Source organism: Anoplophora glabripennis, unplaced genomic scaffold (assembly GCF_000390285.2).
Source record: "Anoplophora glabripennis isolate ALB-LARVAE unplaced genomic scaffold, Agla_2.0 scaffold220, whole genome shotgun sequence".
NCBI classification, from domain to species: Eukaryota; Metazoa; Arthropoda; class Insecta; order Coleoptera; family Cerambycidae; genus Anoplophora; species Anoplophora glabripennis.
The window spans coordinates 278,831-303,439 of NW_019416530.1; the positions used below are offsets into that span (position 1 = coordinate 278,831).

The 24,609-nt window shown below is 33.5% G+C and overlaps 1 protein-coding gene across 1 annotated transcript in view; it reads left to right on the plus strand.

Annotated features, from left to right (window-relative positions):
* Positions 1-93: 93 nt before the first annotated feature.
* Positions 94-24,609, plus strand: part of LOC108906098 (lachesin-like) — a 238,359-nt gene continuing 213,843 nt past the window's right edge. The window contains exons 1-2 of the mRNA XM_018709256.2: positions 94-359; positions 20,715-20,822. Of these exons, the coding sequence (XP_018564772.2) occupies positions 287-359; positions 20,715-20,822 (181 nt within the window). The 5' untranslated portion in view covers positions 94-286. The remainder of the gene's footprint in view (positions 360-20,714; positions 20,823-24,609) is intronic.

A 24,609-nucleotide genomic window follows, 5' to 3' on the forward strand; every position in this document is an offset into this window, starting at 1 on the left:
GTGCGGCCACAAAGTGTGAAGTGGGCAACTGTTTCACGAGTCCTACGGCTAGTCGGATCGCAGCGGGCTTTGGGGTTGGCCAACCACCGACAGTCTGAATCGCGAAAGCTGAGCTTCGCGTGGTGTCTGCTGTCTTGCCTCTCTCGTTTCCCGCCAACTCGATATCGCGCTGATTTTTTATCGCGACGAACTTTTCGCGGAAAATTATTATGCCCGGACTATACCGATACAGAATTATAATTAAGGTGTGATTATGTGTATTTGATAGGTACTTTGTATAGATACGATGGAGTTCCTGGTCGCTGTTTTGTTTATAGTTACGAATGTACTGGGTGAGTGTCTCGCTATCCTCAGTGGGGGTGAGTATATTCGTCTACGTATAAACCCATTTTTTTTATGTCAAAAATAGCTAATTTAGTTTTTGATTTGGCCCTCAGTCGTTTTATGTTTTCCCACTGTTTTTGTTTGGGGATTTTGTCAACTGTGAAAAAAATAACAGTTAAATAAACCTTTAACTAAAGGATCAACCAGGGTTTTTTTAATAAAATATTTTTGCTTTGCCAAAAATTTCACACTGAAAAAAAAAGACAAATTAAAAATACGCATCACTATATAACAGGCATTTCTAAAACCAATTTGTTTTCATTTGCAAAATTACAAATTACGTTTCTTTTTCAATTTTGTTTGATAGTTTAAATTTTTTTTGTTCTCTTCCTGTCTCTCTGTCTCCATAATTAGAAGTGTCATATGGTATTCACTCTATTATTATTGGGGTGAAAGTACATGGTACTTTATTTTCGGCAACTTCTTTTTTTTTGTAAAGTAAGTGTTTTTTTTGTTTGTAAAAATAGGTCAAATCAAAAATGACTTTTCAAGGAATTGAACCAAGTTTAACTCTTCAACTTTTACGATTCTTTTCAAGGTATATTATACTTACATTTTGTGATGATTTGTCAAAGCATCCAAATAAAACTCAGTACTGCACAGAAACGTTAAATATTTTGTGGCCATCTAGCGGTGAGGAAATGAACGAAAAAGTAGAATAGTTTTACAAATTTACTTTCATACTAAATTATCCATAACTTGTCTTAGTTTTTGAAATGTGAAGGTATTCAAAATTAGCCAACTAGATCATGAACACAGCTGAAAAAATGTCGACATGTGCGATTACAATGAAGAAGTCGTAGAAAAAACAAACAAAAAAAAAGAAATTGTAATGTATGTACTTTTAGTTTTTTTATTCTTTCGGTGAAATTCTGTCAAAATTTTGGGGAAGCAAATTATACTGTTCAAAAGAAAGTAAAAGAGACGGCCATTATTTTATTAATCGGTGAAAAAATATATGTCGAATCTTTGTCGACTGCAAATACAGAATGTTTATAAACTTTGGGAAGATATATGAAGAGCAAATAAATCGTCGTACAAAAATCGATTGGTAGAAGAATTTTTTTTGCAAATAGAGTTTTTTTATGCTTGCTGACTTAAACAGTAATACGAATAAACATTTTTAGAACCTCTGACTCTATCGATAGCTTAGCTGGTTCTGTTTATATTGGAGATACAGGTCTGAGTTTTTGACCATAAGTAAAGGGTGGAATTTCTAAACAAATTTTTTTTTCTGAACTAATTTAGATTATAATAATCAGATTTAAATTCCCGTTTTCATATTTTTTTTTCAGAAGATTTGCTTAAAATATTTGACACTTATTTCAATATTTTTAATTTTTTGGTCGTTTTTTGCAGAAAAAGAGGTTTGAATGATTATGGTGACTGTTAAGATAAATACATAATCGATTCATCAATACAGTGGCATATTTGCTGTGAGGTTTCCTTAGATTTAAACCCATTATATTGTAGATTTACGCTTAAGCGTTTTGTCTCCACTATTGCCCGTGTTGGCACTGCCATCTAGACCGCAGAGCAAGACACTAAAGAATTATGTATCTATCTAACGAAATTACTAATTTTGCACCTGTCAATACATATGTAAAGACTTGAAAAAACGTAATTCACTATTTATTGACTTTATAAGTAAAAAATAAAAACGCAATTAGCAGAAATATGTTTTGCAAATTATGTAAATATTTTTACGACATTAATCTTAAGACTCTGACCCTATCGATAGCTCGGCGAGTGTTTACACAAAATCGCTGTACGTAAAAATGTGCAGTTAAGGCTTGTTTACACGGGGACAGTAGGTAAGTGGTAACTAAATTTTAAGTTACTGCTTTTTCTGCAAGTGCTATTCGCACTGGTAAGTTCTAAGTTTAGTTGTTGGTAAGTTCTAGTGCAGTTTATATATTTGTAAACCTGATGAGATGAACGTGAGGCAGCAGTTTGTAGAAGAATTTAATGGCATACTACGCGATATCCTAAATATTATATTAGCAGAAATAAATGAATAAATATATGAAGAGAAAAATAGACCTAAACGACTTTGGGGAGCGAAAGTGGATCAGCAGGAGGGAAAAGTTCGGTGCAAGTCGTCAACTTGCACGAAAAAATAGAATAAATTCTATTCCAGTGTACTAAATTTTTACTTGCTCCATAAATTGTTACTTACCACATATGCGCTGTTCAAATAGGTTCAAGTGACTTAAAATTTAGTTGACTGTCCCCGTGTAAACAAGCCATTATCTCACAGCCAGTTCAGTATGTTTATTCGCACAGTGAAATGTCAAAATTCAGAAAAATAAAATGATGTCACTTAAACATTTGTAGGCTAATACTTTTGCTTGAAACTTAAGCAATGAAAGACTCACGTTCCTGTAGTGAAAACTATAGTAGAACTAATAACCTAAAACTAAATTAGCAATTTTTCTGTTTTCTGTAAAAAATGGCGAAAAATGTACCTCTTTTTCTGTAGTAGGTACGTAAGTCGGTAACGATTCCAGAGGTCAATAAGTTTTAACAATTTTGATTATGATTACTTTTAAGCATTAACTAATATAAGTGCGTGGCGTGGTAACTCGTATATTTGATTTGGTGTATAGTTGTAGTGTAATAAAAATAATCTTTGAACGATGATTTTGGCGAAAGGGTAAATTGCGAATTTTTGTTTTTTTCCGCAAGTGAAAATACAGAGAAAAAACTAAAATTGTTCCAAATAAATAAGTCGTTTTATGCTTATTATGGTACACTCGCTGCATATCTGTACGAATTTATATCAAACAGATTTTATAAAAAAATGTTATACATTTCTCAGTCACTCCTTCAGAAAATGACCCAATGAAAGGAATTGTATTATTGAACTGCTACTATTTTAAATTATTCATATGAAGTGCACATACGCAGTCCCTAGAAAGTACTCTAAGCATAGGGCCGGCTCTACTTATTTGGCCTTAACCGTATCTAAATATATTTTTTTTCATTCATACACTTTTAAGTTTTCATAACTACTTTTGTAATTAAAATGCAAGGTTGTAATGGGACAAATTAAGAACGAAAAAAAATCATTTAAAAATATATTGAGAAGTCCATAAAATAATTTGCCTAGAAATTATGCATTTTGCTAGAAGGAACCAGAAAAAAATGCAAAATTTCCATACCAATGGTTTTTGTACTTACAGGCCTAAAATTGTAAAAATTTTGCTTTTTAAAATTATAAAAACATTTATAATTATTTACAAGTTGTAGTCAGCATTATCATTAATTTTTAAACTGAAACAAGTTAAAACTTTATGACCATATAAAAAATGTATTACAAATTGATAAAATTTGAGATATTGCAGATGTTGTTTCAGGGTACGTAATCAAATTTTTAATTAAAAAGATCTCTATAGTGATTTTTCGAAAAATCGGCTAAAAAAGGTCGAAAACGGTTCAACAAGTACATGTGGAAGGCTACTAATATATGAAAAAAACGATCAGTCCAATAGTGCATTCCAAAAAAAAAATCTTGCGTTATTGGTGTAAGTCACACTGTAGGTAACGGAATTTCCACTAAAAATTAAACAATTTTACCTAAAAATTAAAAATAACGAAGATCACGATACTCTCGGTGGTAAATTTAAGTAAGAACTTTAATTTCTTGGTCTTTTTCCAAACTGTTAATTATTTCTGTGAAACAAATCACATTTTCGAAAAATATGTTTTTTCAAAAACTGTCAATAAAAGTTGATTTTTTTATGATATTTATTAGTGGTTGACCACTATTTTCGAAAACAGTCATTAAAAGTTGACTTTCGCATATTTATTAAGTGTCAAAACAACAGTTTTTTTCGTCTACAGAACGTAAAAGTATTTTGCATCCAGGATATAAAAGACTATTACCTCCACTACAAAAATCAATGAAATTAGGTGTACTTAGATGATAGAGTCAGTTCATCAGTTTAATTATTATTGTCAACAAAATCATACACATAATAGTCATTAATAATAGTAATCAATTTAAGTATCAATTAATTTAACAGGAAATCAAAGAATATTTGATATTAAAATATGTGCAGTAAATTGTAGATGAATATAAACGTGTCAAATAAATAAATTTTAATTTTAAATTATTGTCAAAAATTTTTCTTCACATTTTTAATAATTTTTGAATTGTGGCATACCCGATTGCGAAATTCTTTTGTATTCTCGAATGATTTTTTCTCGCTATCGCTTGCAAAAGAACTTATTCACGAATGCAAAAGTAGTAGTTAGTAATACTAGAATTAGCTATTGATTATAGGATGAATCGTTCAAATGGTCATTTTAGATGAAAAAACCGCGGAGTGTTATTAAATTAGAGAGTGGAAATTGGAGATAGGAGTGAAAATTTTCTCTTTCAATTTTTTAATTGTAGCTCGAAAACGAAGCAATATTTCTGTGGGTACACATGTTCGCAAGTGACCCATTTTTAAGCACAACGTCAAGAACGCCGCCGGACGCACCACGGGGTTCCCGGAAGCGACCCCTGCAGAGTGGCGCCAAGGAGCAGGGACTTCTACCAGCAACTACCAATATACCTACGACCGACTCCACACAGAAGGCACTCTCCAACGAACAATCACTCCGTCAACACGTCTTTTCATATACAAGTTTTCTATACACTAGTTTTCATAAAATTATTTATTATTACCGTTGAGAGAGCTTTTTATTCTTGCTGTACAGCGAAAGCAACTCTCATTTCGTTATAGTTCATTGGAAAAATTATTTAGAGAATTGAATTTCCCATCGAAATGGCTTATTTAAAAAATGTAAAAGAAAAATTTTATGCAAAAAATCGTTAATGAACAATTTAAAAAAAAGCAAAAAATAAAATTTTTTGATTTTTTTTACTTTTTTGACTTTTGACTGAATTTTTTTTTAGTAGAGGTAGGCAAAGAAAATTGCTGTAAGTACTATAAAAACAGATGAGATTCCCTTGCGTTTTCAAAAGTTTTGGACTAATATTGTCTGATTGTGTGTTATAACCGGTCAAACTAAAATATTTTTTAGATTTTCGTCCTTTTTAACATAATAATGATTATAATTCTTATTATTTTTACAACAAATTGGTTCTTTACTTAATAAAAAAATTATTTCAAAAGGTAACAATAAATAAAGATTTTCACAACTTAGAGTCAAAAAAGTAAAAAAATAAAAAAAATCTTATTTTTGCTTTTTTATAAAATTGTTTATTAACGATTTCTTGCATAAAATTTCTCTTTTAAATTTTTTAAATAAGCCATTTCGATTGGAAATTTAATTCTCTACAAAATTTTTCCTATGAACTATACCGAAATTATGCTGCGTTTTCGTGCTATATTTAAAAAACTGCAAAAGTGCATTTTCACCCCTATCTTCAATTTCAACCCTCTAATTTAATAGCACCCCGCGGTTTTTTCATTTTTAATGACCCTTCGAACAAGTCATTTGATGAAAATCCTTGAATGTCTTATTTTCTTCCTTTTTGCAAAAAATAGCATTAAAACGAATAAGGGTAAACGCAACGAAAATCGAAAAATTGGCTAATTGTAAGTTTAAGCGCCCATATATCAGTCAATTTTTATCGAAATTACTTTACAACCTCTTATTTTGAATGAAATTTTATCTACTTTTTTTTATGAAGCAATGATCTTTACTCAAAAAAAAACTAGAAGCAAAAAAGTAAAAAGATAAAAAAATCGAATTTTTTGCTTTTTTCAAATTGTTTATTAACGATATTTTGCATAAAATTTACCTTTTAAATTTTTTAAATAAACTATTTCGATGGGAAATTCAATTCTCTAAATAATTTTTCCTATGAACTATAGCGAAATTTTGCTTCGTTTTCGAGCTACATATAAAAAACTGAAAGGGGTGCATTTTCACCTCTATCTCCAGTTTCCACCCTCTAATTTAATAGCACTCCGCGGTTTTTTCATCTAAAATAACCCTTTCAACGTTTCATGCAATAAAATATCTTCAACGTCATAGTTCTTTTTAACCTTGTTTTTTTTTGGATATAATCAATAGCCTAAATGATCAGGCTTACGGTACTAAAATACAGCAGCATAATGTATCTATTATGACATAGTAGCAGGTAAAAACTTTCGTGTAATTCCGGATTTTCGGGTGCTATATTTCTGAAATGATTTCCGCTATTTTGTGTAAGATTCGTCCTGGAGCCGGTCCTGCGCAGGCGGCGCGCGGCGGCCGCTTACCGGCGCCTCCACCTTATTTGTAAAACGGGGAATTTCGTTCTAATTTTATTGTTGTGGGCGCCCAGGATTCTTCCGTCAATAAAATATCTCCTAATAAATATTGTTGTATAAAATGGTCTTGACTGCCGCCCGCGTTCATATCCTCGAGGAGGATGGTGAGGGGGAGGGGGGCGGTGAAGCGGCACTTCAAAGTTTTACGGCCGCGGAATTGTAAAAGTTTATGTCCCTACATTACACACTATATACAAGCTGTCTGTTCTGCCAATAAATTTCAGTAATATCACCGAGTATCGTTAAGTATTCTTCCGACTGGCTACCTGCGTCCTGTTACTTCGCAATTTTAAATTGAAGGTACAAGGAACGTAAAACGAAAGAAGCTCTTTCTTTTCCAGATGCAAGATGTTACAAATCGATGAAGTAATGCTTTAGAGCATATACAGGGTGTGCCATTTAACACTCCCGCTGCCAATATCTCCGAAACGAAGAAATTTATTTCAGTTCCGGCAACTGGGGTTGTTAGGTCCCTCGAATAGCTTCAAATTGCAGTGAAAGTTGTTAGTTCAAACCTTTCATAGATGGCGCACTATCGGCCAAATGGCATTTTGTTTATGTCAAAATCAAATATCTCGAAGAAGAATTAACGAATCGTTTTACATTTTTTTTTTAATTAAAGCTTATTTGATGCAGACTTAAGGAAAATTATTGCGAATGTCATCATCCCCTATTTTGGGGGTAGAAATGAAGGGTGAATAGGTGAAAAAACTGAAAATCGATTTTCTTCGCTCAAAAATCTTATATCTTCGATAAATACAGTGAAATTAAGACACATTTTAAAACAAGTTAAATTTATGAAAATATTTTCGTCCCTATTTTAGGGGTGGAAGTGAGGGGTGATGGTGTGGAAAAATGAAAATTAAAGAAAATATGCATAAAAGGTTTTTGTTGTCGCTGAACACGAATAAAAGCATCACTAAAACAAAAAACTCCTTTTTAGGAGCTGTTTTTATCATCCCCTGATTTAGGGGAAGAACTGAGGGGTGGGGGATTGAATAATAAAATTCATCTGAAATATTACCAGAGTCTTTCAATTTGCTGAACTTAAATATACAAATTATAAAAACAATACGTGTACAATATATCGTAATTTTATTGCCTATAAGAGAAACAGCTTTTTGACACAAATGAATTCATGAAGCAATTCATGTAAAAAAATTATTTTTTTATTGCTATTCAAGGGTAGAAATAAGAAGTGAGGATATGAAGTATTAAAAATCCACAAAAAAATCTCCACTCCTTATCCCTACCCTTAAAGCACGGACTAATAAAAAGCTACACTTAAAATTTGATGACGAAAAAATAAACTTTTTCGTATTTAGGGACCACAAAAACCCTCAACAAATCTTTGACTTTTTACATTCCACCCCTAACCCCAAATTGCCGTTCCCTTAAGTAAGGGATAATGAAAAATCATCCTGCAATTTACAAATGATAAGAAAATGGTTTACCATGTTATTTAAGATCAGAGAACTGAAAGACTGATAATATTTCAGATGAATTTTATTATTCAATCCCCCACCCCTCAGTTCTTCCCCTAAATCAGGGGATGATAAAAACAGCTCCTAAAAAGGAATTTTTTGTTTTAGTGATGCTTTTATTCGTGTTCAGCGACAACAAAAACCTTATATGCTTATTTTCTTTAATTTTCATTTTTCCACACCCTCACCCCTCACTTCCACCCTTAAAATAGGGATGAAAATATTTTCATACATTTTTTCTTAACTTGTTTTAATTGAACATTGATTCCACGAAAATGTGTCTTAATTTCACTGTATTTATCGAAGATATAAGATTTTTGAACGAAGAAAATCGATTTTCACTTTTTGCACCTATTCACCCTTCATTTCCACCCCCAAAATAGGGGATGATGACATTCGCAATAATTTTCCCTAAATCTGCATGAAATAAGCTTTAATTAAAAAAAAATGTAAAACGATTCGTTAATTTGATTTTGACATAAACAAATGCCGTTTGACCGATAGTGTGGCGTGGCGATACCAAAAAAATGTTTGATTCCTGGAACGTGGAATTGTTGTCCATCTGAAAGATCGTTAAATTTTGAGTAATTTTTGTAATATAAAGTTTTTCCCAATATTTACTTTCGTTTTCGAGATATGTCGACTTCAATATGCAATGTATGAGGTAACAGGAAAATCTATTATCTGATTTAAATCACACTGACAAAATATTCATTTAAAATATTGTTATAATGGCTTTATTCACACAACATACTAACTAACAAACAATAAATTATAACAAAAACAAATACAAGCATATTTTTCAATATTTGATTGATAAAATACGGTTCGTTTCTGACCCTTCAAAGATTTGCGATAGTACAATTTTTTTTTCTGTAGTTGATCATTGGTTTTTTATAATGTATTGTTTGTTAGTTAGTATGTGGTGTGAATAAAGCCATTAACAACAATATTTTAAAAGAATATTTTGTCTCAGATTTGAATTAACAAATCTAACTGCAATTTGAAACCATTCGAGGAACCTAACAACCCCAGTTTCCGGAACTAAAATAAATCTTCATTTCGGAGATATTGGTAGCGGGAATGTTAAATGGCACACCCTGTATACAGGGTTACCGATATGTATCTCCTAAAGTAAGATAGCTGGCGAAAAATCTTAAGACACAAACTTTTTAGGGTTTTTTTGAATCTATTACTAAAGAATCTTTTTATTCTGGCACAACTATTGTTTTCATAAAATTTAAAATATCCAGGAGGATCATTAAAAAATACATTTTTTCGTTTCATGCATTTTTATCAACCCTGAACTGCTTTTGTATTTTCTGTAGAAAACTAAATAACAAAATTAATTTATATCCAATCCTCCACCGTGTGTTATTTTCAAAATAAATATTCACAATTTGGGGCCCTATTTTTTATAAATTTGAGAGTATGTTGTAAAAAACAGTTAATTTAGGTACATGATGTGCTTGCTATATGAATTTTGTTTAGAATTTCGAGAAGAATTGAAATATGGAATAATATACAAGGTGTTCCATTAAAGTAAAAATAACTTTTTGACTGATCCTGTATACTTAATTTTTCTTCACTGTAGTAGATTTAAAAAAAACCTAACATCATGTTCAGTGTCTAAGTTTTCGGGCTGCGGAGGGTGCCCCGTTACGCCACTGGTTCCAATTAGTGTATTTCATATATACAACGCGCACATTTATTGGGCTATAACAAGGCTTGGCACAATTTTGCTATGCTGCTTATCCGGTGCATTACGTTGGTGTACAAATGGCTTAATTAGCATTAACCGAACCATACTTATTTCGGAGAATATGTAATGTCGTTTGACTACATGGGGTGTTTTTCAGGTCATCGTCATATTTGTAAAATATTGTCTTCAATGTAGGGAATTCTAATGCGCATTAAAAAAATAAAGAAGGTTTCTTTAACTCCCTGTTATTCCCTACAAAGTTAAATCATCAATCAACCGGTATCAATCTATGTTTGAACTGCTGCTCCAGCATTTTGTCTGCGTTCACCGTATATCAGTAGCACATCCACCAATGGGTGATTACTGTAACAATACGCCATTGTAGTAAAACATTAACCACTAATTACAATAACACTCGATTACTTCAATTTTACGCACACTAAATGTCATGTATGTCTCAATTAAAGTTTCTGTAACTCTTCGCCCCGATAATTCAGAAACACCCCGTATACTGTATTGAATCAATAGATTTAATTAAGTTTAATAAGGATCAAAAATGTTAAATTTCATTGGAATTTTGAAGTTAATTAAAAAAAAATAAGATAATAAACAAATCTTAGTAATGTCAATCACGTAAAAAAATTTCTAGAATGAAAAAGAAAAATTTGACAAGATGCTTGTTATAAGAGTTATATAAAAGTATATAGTTTTAAGTAGGTACACTATGTAAAAAATAGTCGTAAAAGTGTTTAATTTTAAGAGGTTATAGATTGAGTATGAAGTACCAAGACTGAGAAATTCCTTCATAAAACAAGAGTAGTATTGTATGAAAACTCAAGAATTATAGAAAAAGCAACTATTTTTAGATTAGTCGTATAAAAATAAATCAAATTGAATAAACTCGAAATTAAATTAAAAATAAGGCGTAGTTAAAAGTCACAAATGAAGGTACAGGAAAGAAAAAACGAAACGAAAGTAAAAAGACAAGAAAAAATCAACAAGTTTTACCTGAGTACAAAAATTGCAGTCGGGAAGGTATATATAGAGAAGATATATAAAAACAAGTTTAAAAAACAGAAATCCAGAAGAAATCAGTCTACAGTGACAATTCAGGAAAGCATAGATATGAAAAATAAAACGGACTTGAATCCCAGCAACCACCAACACACCAAAGAGATTACTTATAGTACGGCCCAAATAAGTAGAAGGACAATTAAGATACTCAGTGGCTCAAAGAAACTAGGAAAGAAACACACCAATAAAGACTAGAGGCAGAGTGTTAGTTAACTTCAATAATAAATATTTTAAACTTAGGAAAAGGTTGAGGTAACTAGGTTTTCTGAAACGATTTGTTGATGATATAAGAGTAAATTTGCAATTGTTATTCCAAAAAAATTATTACATATATCAATTATTTCAATTCAATAGAAAAATGATAGTAATAAATTCTGATAGCGGAAGCACACTGAAATCAAGTAAAAAAATTGACCGAGTAAAACAAACTGAAAATAGAATTTAACCTAAAAGTTCATAAAAGTTCCCGCTCGGTGCATTTCAATTAGCGTAGTAGGTTGCTTACGATCTTTTGTCTATGGTTACGTAATTTTGGTGGGATTTGTATAGTTTTTCCAAAGTTAGTTGAACATTGTATAAAAACGCCTAGTAATAAAAATTAATGAGTTTCATGGGCGTCTCTAAAAAAATTTTGTGCTAAAGGTAAAAAATAATAAAATTTTGTATGTCTTGAAAATTTCTATTATATGCTCATTTAGCCAACGGCATGTTTTAATTATTTATGTCCTCAATTTTCTTTATATTAATTATACATTGTCCCCCGAATTACGTCTCTCGTCATGTATAGATATCTTTAAATTTTTGTTTCGCTTCCTCTTTACACATTGTTTAATAACACGAAAAATTTTGGACACAGAAACTTCAGTTAATATGTGAATTCTATTTATGATTTCATTATCTGATTTTTCATTTTCTTCCTTTTTAAACAATCGTAAATATTTAAAATAAGACGCTGACATTGTAGACCAGGCAATAAAGAAAAAAATATTTATATTTTTGCGGCCCGGTTCGATTTTAATGCGGTTTTTTGCATTTTGTTCAGAAAGACCGTCGGAAAAAAGTTCCGCCTTTTTTATTATCCGGAAGTGACGGAAATGCATCGCGGGTGCATAAAGTGCAACTAGAAGTGCATCGCATCCGAGAAACTTGCCAAAGTGCATGAAATACCGCAAAAATTGGTACTCGGGGGTTTTGGAGGGCGCAGAATTCGAATATGCATATATATCCAGTCCACCCGACTTCCCGTGGAGCGACTTCCGGCCGTGTGGGGGGCGCGGGGGGCACGTGGATTGCAAGGTTCTCCCAATGACTGGAAAAATGGATCTCGGGGGTTTTCGCGGGTGCTGATTCCGAATTCGAGGGTGAAAAATATCCCCTGTGCTCAGGGTCAGATTCGGAATCAGCACCGGCGAAAACCCCCGAGATCCATTTTTCCAATTATTTCGGGAACTTTAGATTATTTTCAGAAGTTAATCTGGACCTGATTCGATATAACTGAGATTCGAGAGCATATACAGCGGGAATTTCGAAAAGCAGCATCTCAGAGAATATTATTGAATTTCGTGCTCTTCTCATTTTTCCCCCGGGGCCTGACTGTCTTAATATATCACTAACATCACACGTTATAATTTTCTATCCCCAAAATACTCATTATTCCATGTTACCAGTTCATATATTATAACCCATCCCTCCCCCTCCACGAGCACAGGGGATATTTTTCACCCTCAGATTCGGAATCAGCGCCCGCGAAAACCCCCGAAATACATTTTCCCAGTCAATTCGAGAACCTTAGATTTCATACCCCCCCCCCCCACCTCCACGAGCACAGGGGATATTTTTCACCCTCGAATTCGGAATCAGCACCCGCGAATACCCTCGAGATCCATTTTTCCAGTCATTCGGAGAACCTTACAATCCACGTGCCCCCGCGCCCCCCAGGCGGCCGGAAGTCGCCCCCCGGGGGGTCGGGTGGACTGAATATATGCATATTCGAATTCTGCGCCCCCCAAAACCCCTGAGTACCAATTTTTGCGGTATTTCGTGCACTTTGGCAAGTGTCTCGGTTGTGATGCACTTCTAGATGCACTTTATGCACCCGCGATGCATTTCCGCCACTTCCGGATAATAAAAAAGGCGAAAATCTAGATATTTTGAGGTAAATCGTTCTTTATTGCCTGGTCTATTGAATATGTAAATCTGTATTTTTAAATTCTAAATCTCTTTCAACAACCGGTTCTAATAATTCAATATTGTCAGGCGGTATTTCGTTTTGTTCCGTTTCAAAAGGTCTCCAATATGCCATGTTGTAATAATATTTCTCAATTGTAATATGAATGATTAATAGAAGGTGTCTATAATAAATTAAAATTACCTGAATCACCAAATTCTGCATTGCTGCACTGCACTGCTAGGCAATTTGTCGACAACTGAAATGTATGGCTAGCCGCCCAGTCCGGCTGTGTTTGTTTGCCGTTTGCCCGCGCGCGCATTCTTCAACTGGGCGACCAGACCTGCACATGGGTATAGCTAAGGCTAAATAAATATGGGAACAAGTTTTTCAAATGCCGAGTTGTTGCGTAGCGACCGAACCTGGTACATTCCGCCAAGATCTTTGGTCTTCAACTGAAATCGGAAAGACTATACCACAAGAATGGCTTCTGGAAGGTTTCTTGAATTATTTTGGAAACATGGGTGAATTTCCTAACTGCGACAGTTCATTCGTTTCCAAATTAATTTCTCCACATTGTAAAACTTTCAACTCTCCACAACCTTCCGGTGAAAAATTCGCCCACACATCCGCAGATATCGAAATGGGAACATGTAGGTACCCGCTCGTGACTCTATTATTCTACACAAAGGGGGCAAGGGGCCGCCGACTAGCGGCATTTGCGACATAAACAAAAGTAGCGGCGGAGTTCGGAGAGGTGTCAAGTGCAGATCGGATCGGGCGAAGTCCCAAAGCGCCGCGACGGAAAAACCGGGTCTCAGATATGAACCGCCTAAAACACAATTACCAGTTTTCATTAAACGTCCGACTCTTGCAAATGACATCTTGACCTCCCGGCTTTCGCCCGGAAACAAAGAACTACCGCGCCGATCTGACGGAGTGGGATTTCCTCTCATTTGATCCCGAGAGGGTGTTTATCGTTAGAGTCGCGGTCCTCGGCTATTATTTTAAGTATTCCACGCGTATCACAAGTTTTGCTTCTCCGTATGTGACGAAGGGAACTGGTACTGACAATAAGTAAGTTTTTATTGAATACCGAGCGAAATATTTGTCTATAAAATAATTACATTTGATTTGAGCAGAAATAAATTAAAATCATTTTAGTGAATCCCCACGATTTTAATTTGTAAATTTATAAGAAAATGTTACTAAAAAGCGAGGCTCTCAATTTTTTGACATTCCAAGAACAAAAAAAATATTATCTCATTTCATATAGTACGATGGTTAGGGCACACTTGTGATTTCTATATTTATGTCAGAAACTAATTAACAAATGACAATTAATTAAAATCAATTGAATTCAAATCGGGACTTCTGCGAGGTAATAAAATTTGACTGCGTATTCCTGTCCTGTTATTAAATTATGGATGTATTTCGGTGTCTGAATTCCGAGATCCTATTTGGTAAAATTATCTTAGAATTGTGAGTGTCTCTCTAAATACGAACAACATCGTAACAACACAATTTCCATTATTATAATACTACTACGATAATTGATTTCATAATAGACCTTTTTAGTACTTTAGACATAAGTGCCAAAAAAATCACTTCTTTGTCATGGCCTATTTAATATCGCGATAATCTGGCAGTATTAGAAATATTTAAGAAGTTTCAAACCCCAATCGACAAACTAAAAGAATTATAGAATTATACAGGGTGTCCCTGAAAAGGATGGACAACGTTTGACCACAGGTTCCTTGGATGAAAATAAGACTATTTAGCCTAACTTACCTATATACAAAAGTGCACGCCTACTGAGATATAGCCTTCTAAATATACAATAGATAACTAGAGTAGGCGTGCACTTTTTTATATAGGTAAGTCAGGCTAAATAGTCTTGATTTCATCCAAGGAACCTGTGGTCAAGCGTTGTCCATCCTCTTCAGGGACACCCTGTATATTTAAATTTATGGAACAATATTGACTTTTATAGTAATTAATTGTAGGGAGCTCTGTCTGGGTGGCTGTTTCAGGAAGGCACACTATATTTTTATCTAAAACTTTATTTGTTCCATAAAGACATAAATCTGAACAACGCTTCTTTTCACACATAACAATAATACATAACCTCTCTTTTCCTTTTCTAACTAACCATAAGCCTAAGACCTCCAGATCTCCTCTTCTTTTTCTTATCCGAATCGCGCGGGATTTTTTAAATATTTGAATCAGGTTACTACAATATTAATGTTACTGAGTATGCACATTAAAGATAATTTCATGTAAGCGTAGAGGTCTCGCAACAGGATATCATTGAAGAAAAGTTTGGTATTGAGTACGTTTATAATAGACTACTCGAAGAAAAAAAAAACACTCGATAAAAACATTGATACAGCACAACACCAAGAAAAACAATAAAAATACTTGGTAGAACTAGAAAATTCCAAAATTAAACAAAATGAGAGAAAATACGCTAATGATGACAGCGATGACATATCAACAAGATTTCACCTGCTTACGAGGCTATTCCCTCTGAGCATGCGCATTCAGAATAACACGGCCAATGTTATATTTTTACTTTATTTAAATTTAGTAGTATTCTTTTATAACGTTTTTGTAAGTTTTAAGCACATTATACTATCTAGTATCTATTTTACCAAACATGTGTTATTCTTAAATATTTCCAAATCTTTGTAAAAATAAATTAATTTGAAGTTGTTCACTTTTATAGTATCTATCTGAATAGTAAACAAGGGTCAGATTCGATCTGTACAATTACAACTATGACAATTTGTTGAGGGTTGTCTAAATATGTGACGTTACACTAAAAGAGTCTATTAAAATAACGCTAAAAAAGAATATGCATATACCTACGTACAGTGTATCTACGTATGAAGTTGAAAAAATAACTTTTTTTCCTCATTTTATAAAAAATTCTGCGTTTGTCCAAATGTAGAAAAATGTTTTAAGTAGGCCTAAATAAACAAGGTGATCTCAACAAAGGTTAGAAATACAGGGTGATTCAGAACTTATCCAAAAAAAAATTCTGTATGTACAAAAGACCATTACAAATACAATTTTGTAAAGAAAAAATCAAAAAGGTCAGTTCGAAATTGATTTAAAAGTACACTTCTGCACGGCACTGGAAACTGGTCCACTGTAAAATTTGACCTCGCACAATGCGACCGGTGATGATAAAAACGGACAAACGGACGGCAAGGAAAGAAATATGTAAATAGAATTTTATCGCACCTATTTTATATCGGCAAATTCAAATGCTTTTGCCTTTATTAATTATTAATAAAATTAATTTGTGTTTTTAAATAATAAAATCATTTGACATACCCGATGCTGCAACAGCAATTGTTCAAAATTTTATCCACTCACGTGTAAACACATTTGGGTCCGTCCTACTCACTTTCTACGAACTAATACAAATGATGTCTTGCTTCACCATAAATTAAAACGATATCCATCAACTCTGAGTTGCTATACACGCAAGCCATTTTTGACACTAACTACTAAAAAACTGATGTAAATACCACAGATAACAGGTAAAAACTACCGCAACGACGGATTTCAGTATTAGGAGTCACATGGCTCTCCACGCGTAATGCGAATGACGCTAGAGACTACAGTTGTCCAGCTATGTAGTGGTTTAATGTGCTATAACTTCAATAATTTTTTTCTCAGAAACTATAAGGATTTTCCAAAAATTTTTTTTACAGTATTGACTCCATTTCTCATGCCGCATCTATTCCCAAATTTTTTTGGATAAGTTGTGAATCATCCTGTATAGTAACGATACACTGTATTGATTAAGAAAAACATGATTTTTCAACATTTAATATACAGGGTGTTTCTTAATGATATGCGAATATTTAAGGGTGTAATGTTACATGGAAAATTGATAGTTTGCTTTATAAACTATGGTCAAAAAATGTTCGGTTAGGAAAAGATGGAAATATTAATATTTCCGAAATTACTTGATTTACTTCAAAATCTCAGAAATGTAGGTAACACATTCCAGGTCAACTAGGTTTATTGCAAAATTGTATGCTTCAATAATTACATTAATTAATTACGGACAATACGAGTTTTATTTTTTACTCATAAACGGCGGGCGTATCGCAGGACAAAAGCTCAAGAGAGATCTTATTTTTTGAATTGAACGGGGATTTCAAACATAATTTTATTAGGAGAAAAACCATTGGCGTACCATTTTTTTCTTTAAAAATACCAGCGTCAATGCCTGCACGCATGCCGCTGTTAGAGCTAAAAATTATGTTTGTACAGGAAAACATGCGCGTTTATTAACTATCACTATTAGGGTGGCCCAAAAAAAACGAATATTTTTTTTCGTCTCTTGTGAAAATATGTTTATTATTTTTTAGAGGTCGCTCAATATTTTTAAAAATTTCAAAAATCGTCAAAAATTGAATTTAAAAAAAAATTTTTCTCGTTATTTTATCATTTTCTAGGTTGAAAAATCTCGATTCGGAAAATTTCAAATCGATATTTTAATTTCTAAAGGTCACTCATACTTATTTTAACTTTAAAAGTAGTGTACCTAAAATGTTTTCGAGCGACCTCTAAAAATAAATATCAACGAACTAATAATTTTTTTATTGAATTTGATGAACTAAAGAATAGAAATAAATTACGAGACACTTAAAAAATTTCTCGAGGCAAAATTTACTACCGCACTGTGAGTATTAAATATTTATAATTTTTTAATTTTTTATAATTTACAATTCATCACTGATAAATTGTTTAAGCGCTTTTGTGTCATCGTATTTCTAAGTCTTAATGCGCTTAAGACACAATTTCTTTCTACCGAGACACTTGTTGCAGGAATTATTAAAAAACTGGGCAAAACAAATTGTATGTTTCCGAAAATACAATTTTAAATTCATTGTATAATATTTCTATAGTTTTTTGAACTTCTAAATTACGAAATTGTTCGTCTCTTTACAAAATATTCAGTTCGTTTTTCAACCTATCTATTTAAAAAACGTTTGGATACATTTATAATAAACACTCAAACGAAATTTGTTTACATATCCGAGAAAATTTGAGGAATCTATTAAAGCAAAAATATTTAAACCATGTAAATTCCCAAAACGAGTAGGTACTTAATTAAGGGGAAATATAAAATTTTGCTCCGTTTACTAGGTAGTCCTGTAATATTTTTTGCATAATTAAAAATATTTTTAAATTTTTCTTCGTTTCTTAATTCAGAAATTCTTTGACTAGTGATTTTAATTTGTTTAGAGCAGTAGTTTACATCATTACATCTTGAAAAAGGTGTTTCAAAGAGATAAAACAATATTGTGAGATAGTTTCATTATTAGCTACCTATGTAGGTATTTGATAATATAATAAGGATCTATTAAATTACGTTAAATTTAGTTTTACTTTGTTTACTTATCCTTAGAGCCTTTGTACTATCCGTCACACTGACATCAGACACTACCCGCGTACTATGCGACGCGTGCGTTAACCGTAAACGCGAACTCAAAAACTTAAACTATAAGCAGCTTTGAGCCGGCCCCAGTTCCCTCCTAAATCACGTTATTTTAACCGCCTCTGGCTGCACTATAGTGGGGATTAGTGGGGAGTAACAATATGATATATATGATTTCAAATATTTAAAATTTGTAATTACGTTAGAACTTGAAAACAAATGAAACAACATTTGAGTTTTTTCTTATTATTTTGATGTGTAGAATCCATTCCTGGAGTTTGGTGCAATTCTCCTAACTCACCCTGTAGAAATGGCCCATATCTTAGGGCTCGGACATAACATGGAGTATTCGGGACAAGCAGGAACCGTCCTATAAATATTATCGGCTAATCCCCGATTTAATTACGGGGCAATCGAAAACTCGTCACGTCCTGGTGCGTCTCCTAAGGCGAGTAAGTCCCGCACATCCCGCGTAATACCCGGAGGATATCCCTACACACAACGTTTCGAGAGATTGATTAGCGGGGCATTGTTTAACGAGAGCAGAGCGGGCGGCGGGCGGCGCACCGTTCCGGTGGAAGTTGAATTATAGATGGCGGAAAGCAATACAACGCCGCAACCTCCCCAATTTATAACGATACAATGTACAATACGCGGTGGCGGCGGCATATAAATTCGATATGCATTCGACGCGGGGTCGCGCGACTCGATCTAGCAGGCCGTGTCTACCAATTTGCCGTCGCATTCACTTGTTACGGGATTTGCTTATCGCTAGTCGCAAAGCCGTACTCTCGTCTGCTGAACGGGGTCGTTCCCGTATTTATTTATTTTCGTGTTTGCACGTGCTTAGAATTTTTTTTTGATAATGTTTATGGCATGAGCATAATTGTCAAAATTGTCAAATAAATAAAAAAAAAAACATTAAAGGGGCGTTGTTATGCGTAATTTTTGGTGAATTTGAGGGTTGCTTTCGCTGTACAGCAAGAATAAAACGCTCTCTCAACGGTAATAATAAAGTATTTTATTGAAAACTAAGTTGTATAGAAAAAGACGTGTTGACGGGGTGAGTGTTCGTTAGAGAGTCTGTCCTCGTGGTGTGGAGTCGATGGTAGGAATATGAGTAAGCATCTGGTCGCCGGCGCCAGTCCGCCGTAGACCCTTCCTGGAACGCTGGTGCGTCCAGCCGCGTCCTGCTGGCGCTCTTGACGTAATGCTTAAAAATGGGTCACTTGCGAATGTGTAATTTATAGCAGTTTTTTGTCGAGAGTAAAAGAAAATCTAAGCAAGTTAGAACCAATCACTATAGCAGTTATACAGGGTGTCTCTAAAATATCTGTACAACGCTCCATCAGATCTACTACGGCTCAGAATAAGTCAAATTAACTAAACTGTCCAAAAAAATTAATAATAACTGAGCTACAGGGTGTTAAAGTTGAAAAAATAAATAACATTTTTTTTAATATCTTTCGGCTACTTCGAGCTAATTTCGTGGGTTTTTTTGGGATGAGAAATTCGAATTTATCGACGATTTCGTTGTATCTTCTAGAGGGGGCCACAGCGACAATTAGGACGCATTTAAACTGCCAAAATTTTTTGTGCCACGGCGTATTTCAGTTTGGACTGGAAAAATATTTTGCCTCAACTTTTATGGTTAAAAAAGGTATACCTTGTTAATATCTCTAAAGTCAACCGTTTCCAACAAAAACACATTTAAATTTGTAAATGTATAAAAAAATTAGCAAAATCCTAAATTTTTTGTATTATTTATTATTAACTAACTTTCCTCCATTCTAATGCAGATTTCCTATAAAATAAAGTTACTTTTTGTTGTAAAAAAATTTGTAATTTGCTGATTTTGAACAAACGGCATCATAAATTATAAATTTATTTACACAAAAAAGTTATTTGAGTTTCAAATTAAGTCTATTTTACAGAAAATCTGCGATAAAATGGGGGAAAGTCTATTATTTGTGCATTAATTCATATTTAGGTAAACTGTGTAATAAAATCTATAAAAATGTATTGCTGGTTGCCTATTTGCTATAGAGCCCTCTTAAACAGATGACATGGCTTGATAATATCTTTAGGAAAATTGTGTTTAGAAATAGCAAAAAATCATGCAGTTAGTATTATGTTATCAAATTTAATATGTTGTTTCTTTTAGGCTCAGTATTTGGCAATCATCCGACGCCGAAGTTTATCTCCAGAGGGAATACGTTTAAGGCCGTTACAGGAGACACCGTCGTGCTGCCGTGCGAAATCCAGAATTTAGGTAAGAAATTGTACTGTCCTTTCAAAAAGCAGATGTTACCTCTAAAGCTAAAGATTTCCCATGTAGCATTGTAAAACCGCAGTAATTTCAATAGTTTCACACTTTTGTTAAAATTTTATTTTTCTTTATTACAAGTATTAACTTTTGTACTTTAACGTCTCTTTTGAATATGTGATATACACAATTTCATTTGTTAAAAGTTTTAGGAAATTTCTATAAAGAAATTTAAAAGCAGTTGTTTAAAGTAATGAATGTGAGTAAGGTAAAAGTTTTAAAAAGAGTTGCTATTCTTCTGTGAAACACCTTTATATTTAACTAATGTCATTGTGGGAACCAACTACTCTTTGGACTACCAGTAACGTCTTTCGTCAGTAAAACCACCAGATATATACTGGTTTTAAACGGTTACTGCTACTCAGTGACTAGGTTTTCCAGATGGCTAAACTGGCAGACTCGAAAACAAGATCAGCTGCGAAACAAAACAACGCAGAACATCCTCTTATATCAGGCCATAGCCAACTATAGTTTTCATTAAAAAAAGTAATTCTGATCGTTAAGTCGAAAACAGATTTATAAAAGAGGGCATCAACATTTCAGAAACTGTAACCGCTACAAGAGCCATTGAAAATATCCAAATTTTTATTACAGCATGTTACCTGACAATTTGATATATGTTAGCTTCATACAGTTGAATACGCTTTTGTTTGGTAAACTTCGATTCGTCCGACACTTCTATAGTGATAGATTCCGTTACGAACATTTTGCTTACTCAGAACGTATCCTTACGGCACCATACGACATTGACACGACATCAATACAACATTCAAACGAGACACAATTTCGATGTTACGACCCTGCATTTATTAAATGAAGCTATTCATACGACATGATGACCTATGACTTGAAATAACCAATGTACTGACCAAGAATGTTGACCTGGTTAACTGCACAAAACCTGAGTCAACGTTCGATCACATATCTTGATAGCTCCGCCAGTTCTCTGGGTAGATATTCGCCGTTATTTTATGCCCTTGGTTTCTCTGGATATCGGCAATTCCCGGAATTGTCTTGAATCATCGTTAAATGTGTTAAGTTTTTAGATTCACGTTTATCAAATCGTTCGTTGATCGTGGCTCGATTATAGTGGATCTCGAGCTGTTTTAGTAGAAAATTCGAAACATCGGTGATTTTTTCGACGATTCGCGGTGATTTTTAGCGGTCGTGCACTCTGATTGTTGTCTGCTTTGGCCTAGTGTGTCTGGTGTGGTTTTTAGTTCCATCGACAGCTCCGGTGGTTGGATTCGAAACGTCGCTAAAAATTTCAAATTTCGACCGACATTTATTGATTATATTGATAAGAGAAATAATTCTTAAAATTTTATGGGATGTAACCTATTTTATGAAATATTTTAGGAATGTAGGGGGTTTTATAAAAACAAATAAAGCTACACAGAATAAACCATAAGAAAAACGTATTTTGGCGGCCGCGGCCTGCTGCTACGCCACTCTCGAGTGGCGATTTAAATTTATAACGCCCCTGTAAGGCGAAATAGATAGGACCGCTCCTCATCCCACCAAGCTGACGCTGCGGACCCTTTTCGGGGGCCTTCCGCAAGTCGATACTTGACGGGGACCTCATGCAAATGCATGTTTATTGTCGAAATAATGACGTGTATGCCGAAGCGAATTGGGTGTATGTGGATATCCGAGTTGGCGGCCCGTTTGACAATCTATATGCAAATGAAGGGCTTCAAATTACGGGCGCGGCCGCAAAGGAGCTGAGCGGTTCCAGCGGACTTTATTTTAATTTCGGCATAATTACGGCTTAATCAAAGTTAGGTTAGGGCTAAATCGCGAATGTGTCCGACTTATTAAAACTTCTAATCCACGCCTGGAGTAAAGTTGTTATTGATGTCGGCGGGCGGCAGAGGTTGTTCGTACCTGTGCCAAGAGCACGCCGCCTGCGATGTTAGCCGACCAATAATAAATTTTTCATCTCATAATCTTATTCTGATCCCAGTATACCTGAAAACAATTGAATCAAAAGTTTTCTCCTTTTTAGTGGCATTTTCCCACTACATTCAGCACTTGCAGAACGGGGATAATCCATCTGGTATTGTCTTCTTGCAGCAGCATCGTTTTCTCCTGACAAAAAGTAGGCTATATGGCTACAATACACTTTTTTTATTCATATGCATGCCCTTTCATAATATCACATAGAAATTTGAAAATAGAAACACTAAAATGCACTGAGCCGTTACTAAACACTGAAATAAATAACTTTATAAGATTATACGTTTCAGTGGTGGCTCGTCGTATGAAGCAACTGAGGCCCGCTCAAAGCTACTTATAGTTTTAATTCGTGGTTAATGTACGCGTCGCATAGTACGCGGGCTGATGTCAGTGTGAGTGATAGTACAAAGGCTTTAAGGTACAACAAAACAAAGTAAAACTAAATTTAACGTAATTTAATAGATACTTATTATATTATCATATACCTACATATACATAGCTAATAATGAAACTATCTCACAATATTGCTTTACCTGTTGAAACACCTTTTTCTCAAGACGTAATGACGAAAACTGCTGCTTTAAACAAATTAAAATCACTAGTCAAAGAATTTCTGAATTAAGAAAAGAAGAAAAATTTAAAAATATTTTTAATTATGCAAAAAACATTACTTGACTACCAAGTAAACGGGGCAAAAGTTGCCATGAATTAGAAATATTTTCGAAATATATTTCCCCTTAATTAAGTACCTACTTGTTTTGGGAATTTACATGATTTAAAATTTTTTGCTTTAATAGTTTCCTCAAATTTTCCCGAATATGCAAACAAATTTACCGAAAAATCGTTTGAATGTTTATTAGAAATGTATCCAAACGTTTTTGAAATAGATAGGAAAGAACTTAATATTTTGTACAGAGACGAACAATTTCATAATTTAAAAGTTCAAAAAACGATAGAAATATTATACAATGAATTTTAAATGGTATTTTCGGAAACATACAAATTGTTTTGCCCACTTTTAACAATTCCTGCAACTAATGTCTCGGTAGAAAGAAATTTTTTGTGTCTTAAGGGCATTAAGACTTAGAAATGCGTTTTTCTTGAAAACGGACAATTTCTAGAGGTAATGACAAATATACCATTTTTTCACGAAAATAATGTAGGTTTAAGATTTAAAAAAAAAGAAGCGTTAACGTTGTGGATAAAAAAATTATGCTCGTATTTACGTCATAAACACGGCGTATGTGGCGCCTTCTAGAAGATACATCGAAATAGATAACAAATTATGATTTCTCGTATACAAAAACATCTACCCCTAAATTTTCACGTTCATACACTCAAAAATATAATTATTACGAAAATTCAATTTTTAATTTCCAACTTTGACACCCTATATCTTTTTTGTTATCAACATTTTATTAAGGCATATTGGCTCCAATCGTAACATTTTGAAGTAAAAAAATCTAGTATGTCTCTATGGACCATTACTTACGGACCACCCTGTATATTTTCATGTTTTAGTATTCATAAACCAAGTAGGAACAATTTTGTTAATATATCACATTGTTTTTTTTCTGTTACTTAATTATATTGTAAATACAATTTTTAAAGTTCTGATATTATTAATAATATTTTTTAATTTGCGATTATAATAAAAAATTACGTGGACGTTTATTCCTATTTATTATTTGAGAGCGGATTATCCAATTAGTTGCGTATTACTTTTTATAAAATCTTAACGAAAATTCTTGTCGTGAACATCAGTTTTTCTATA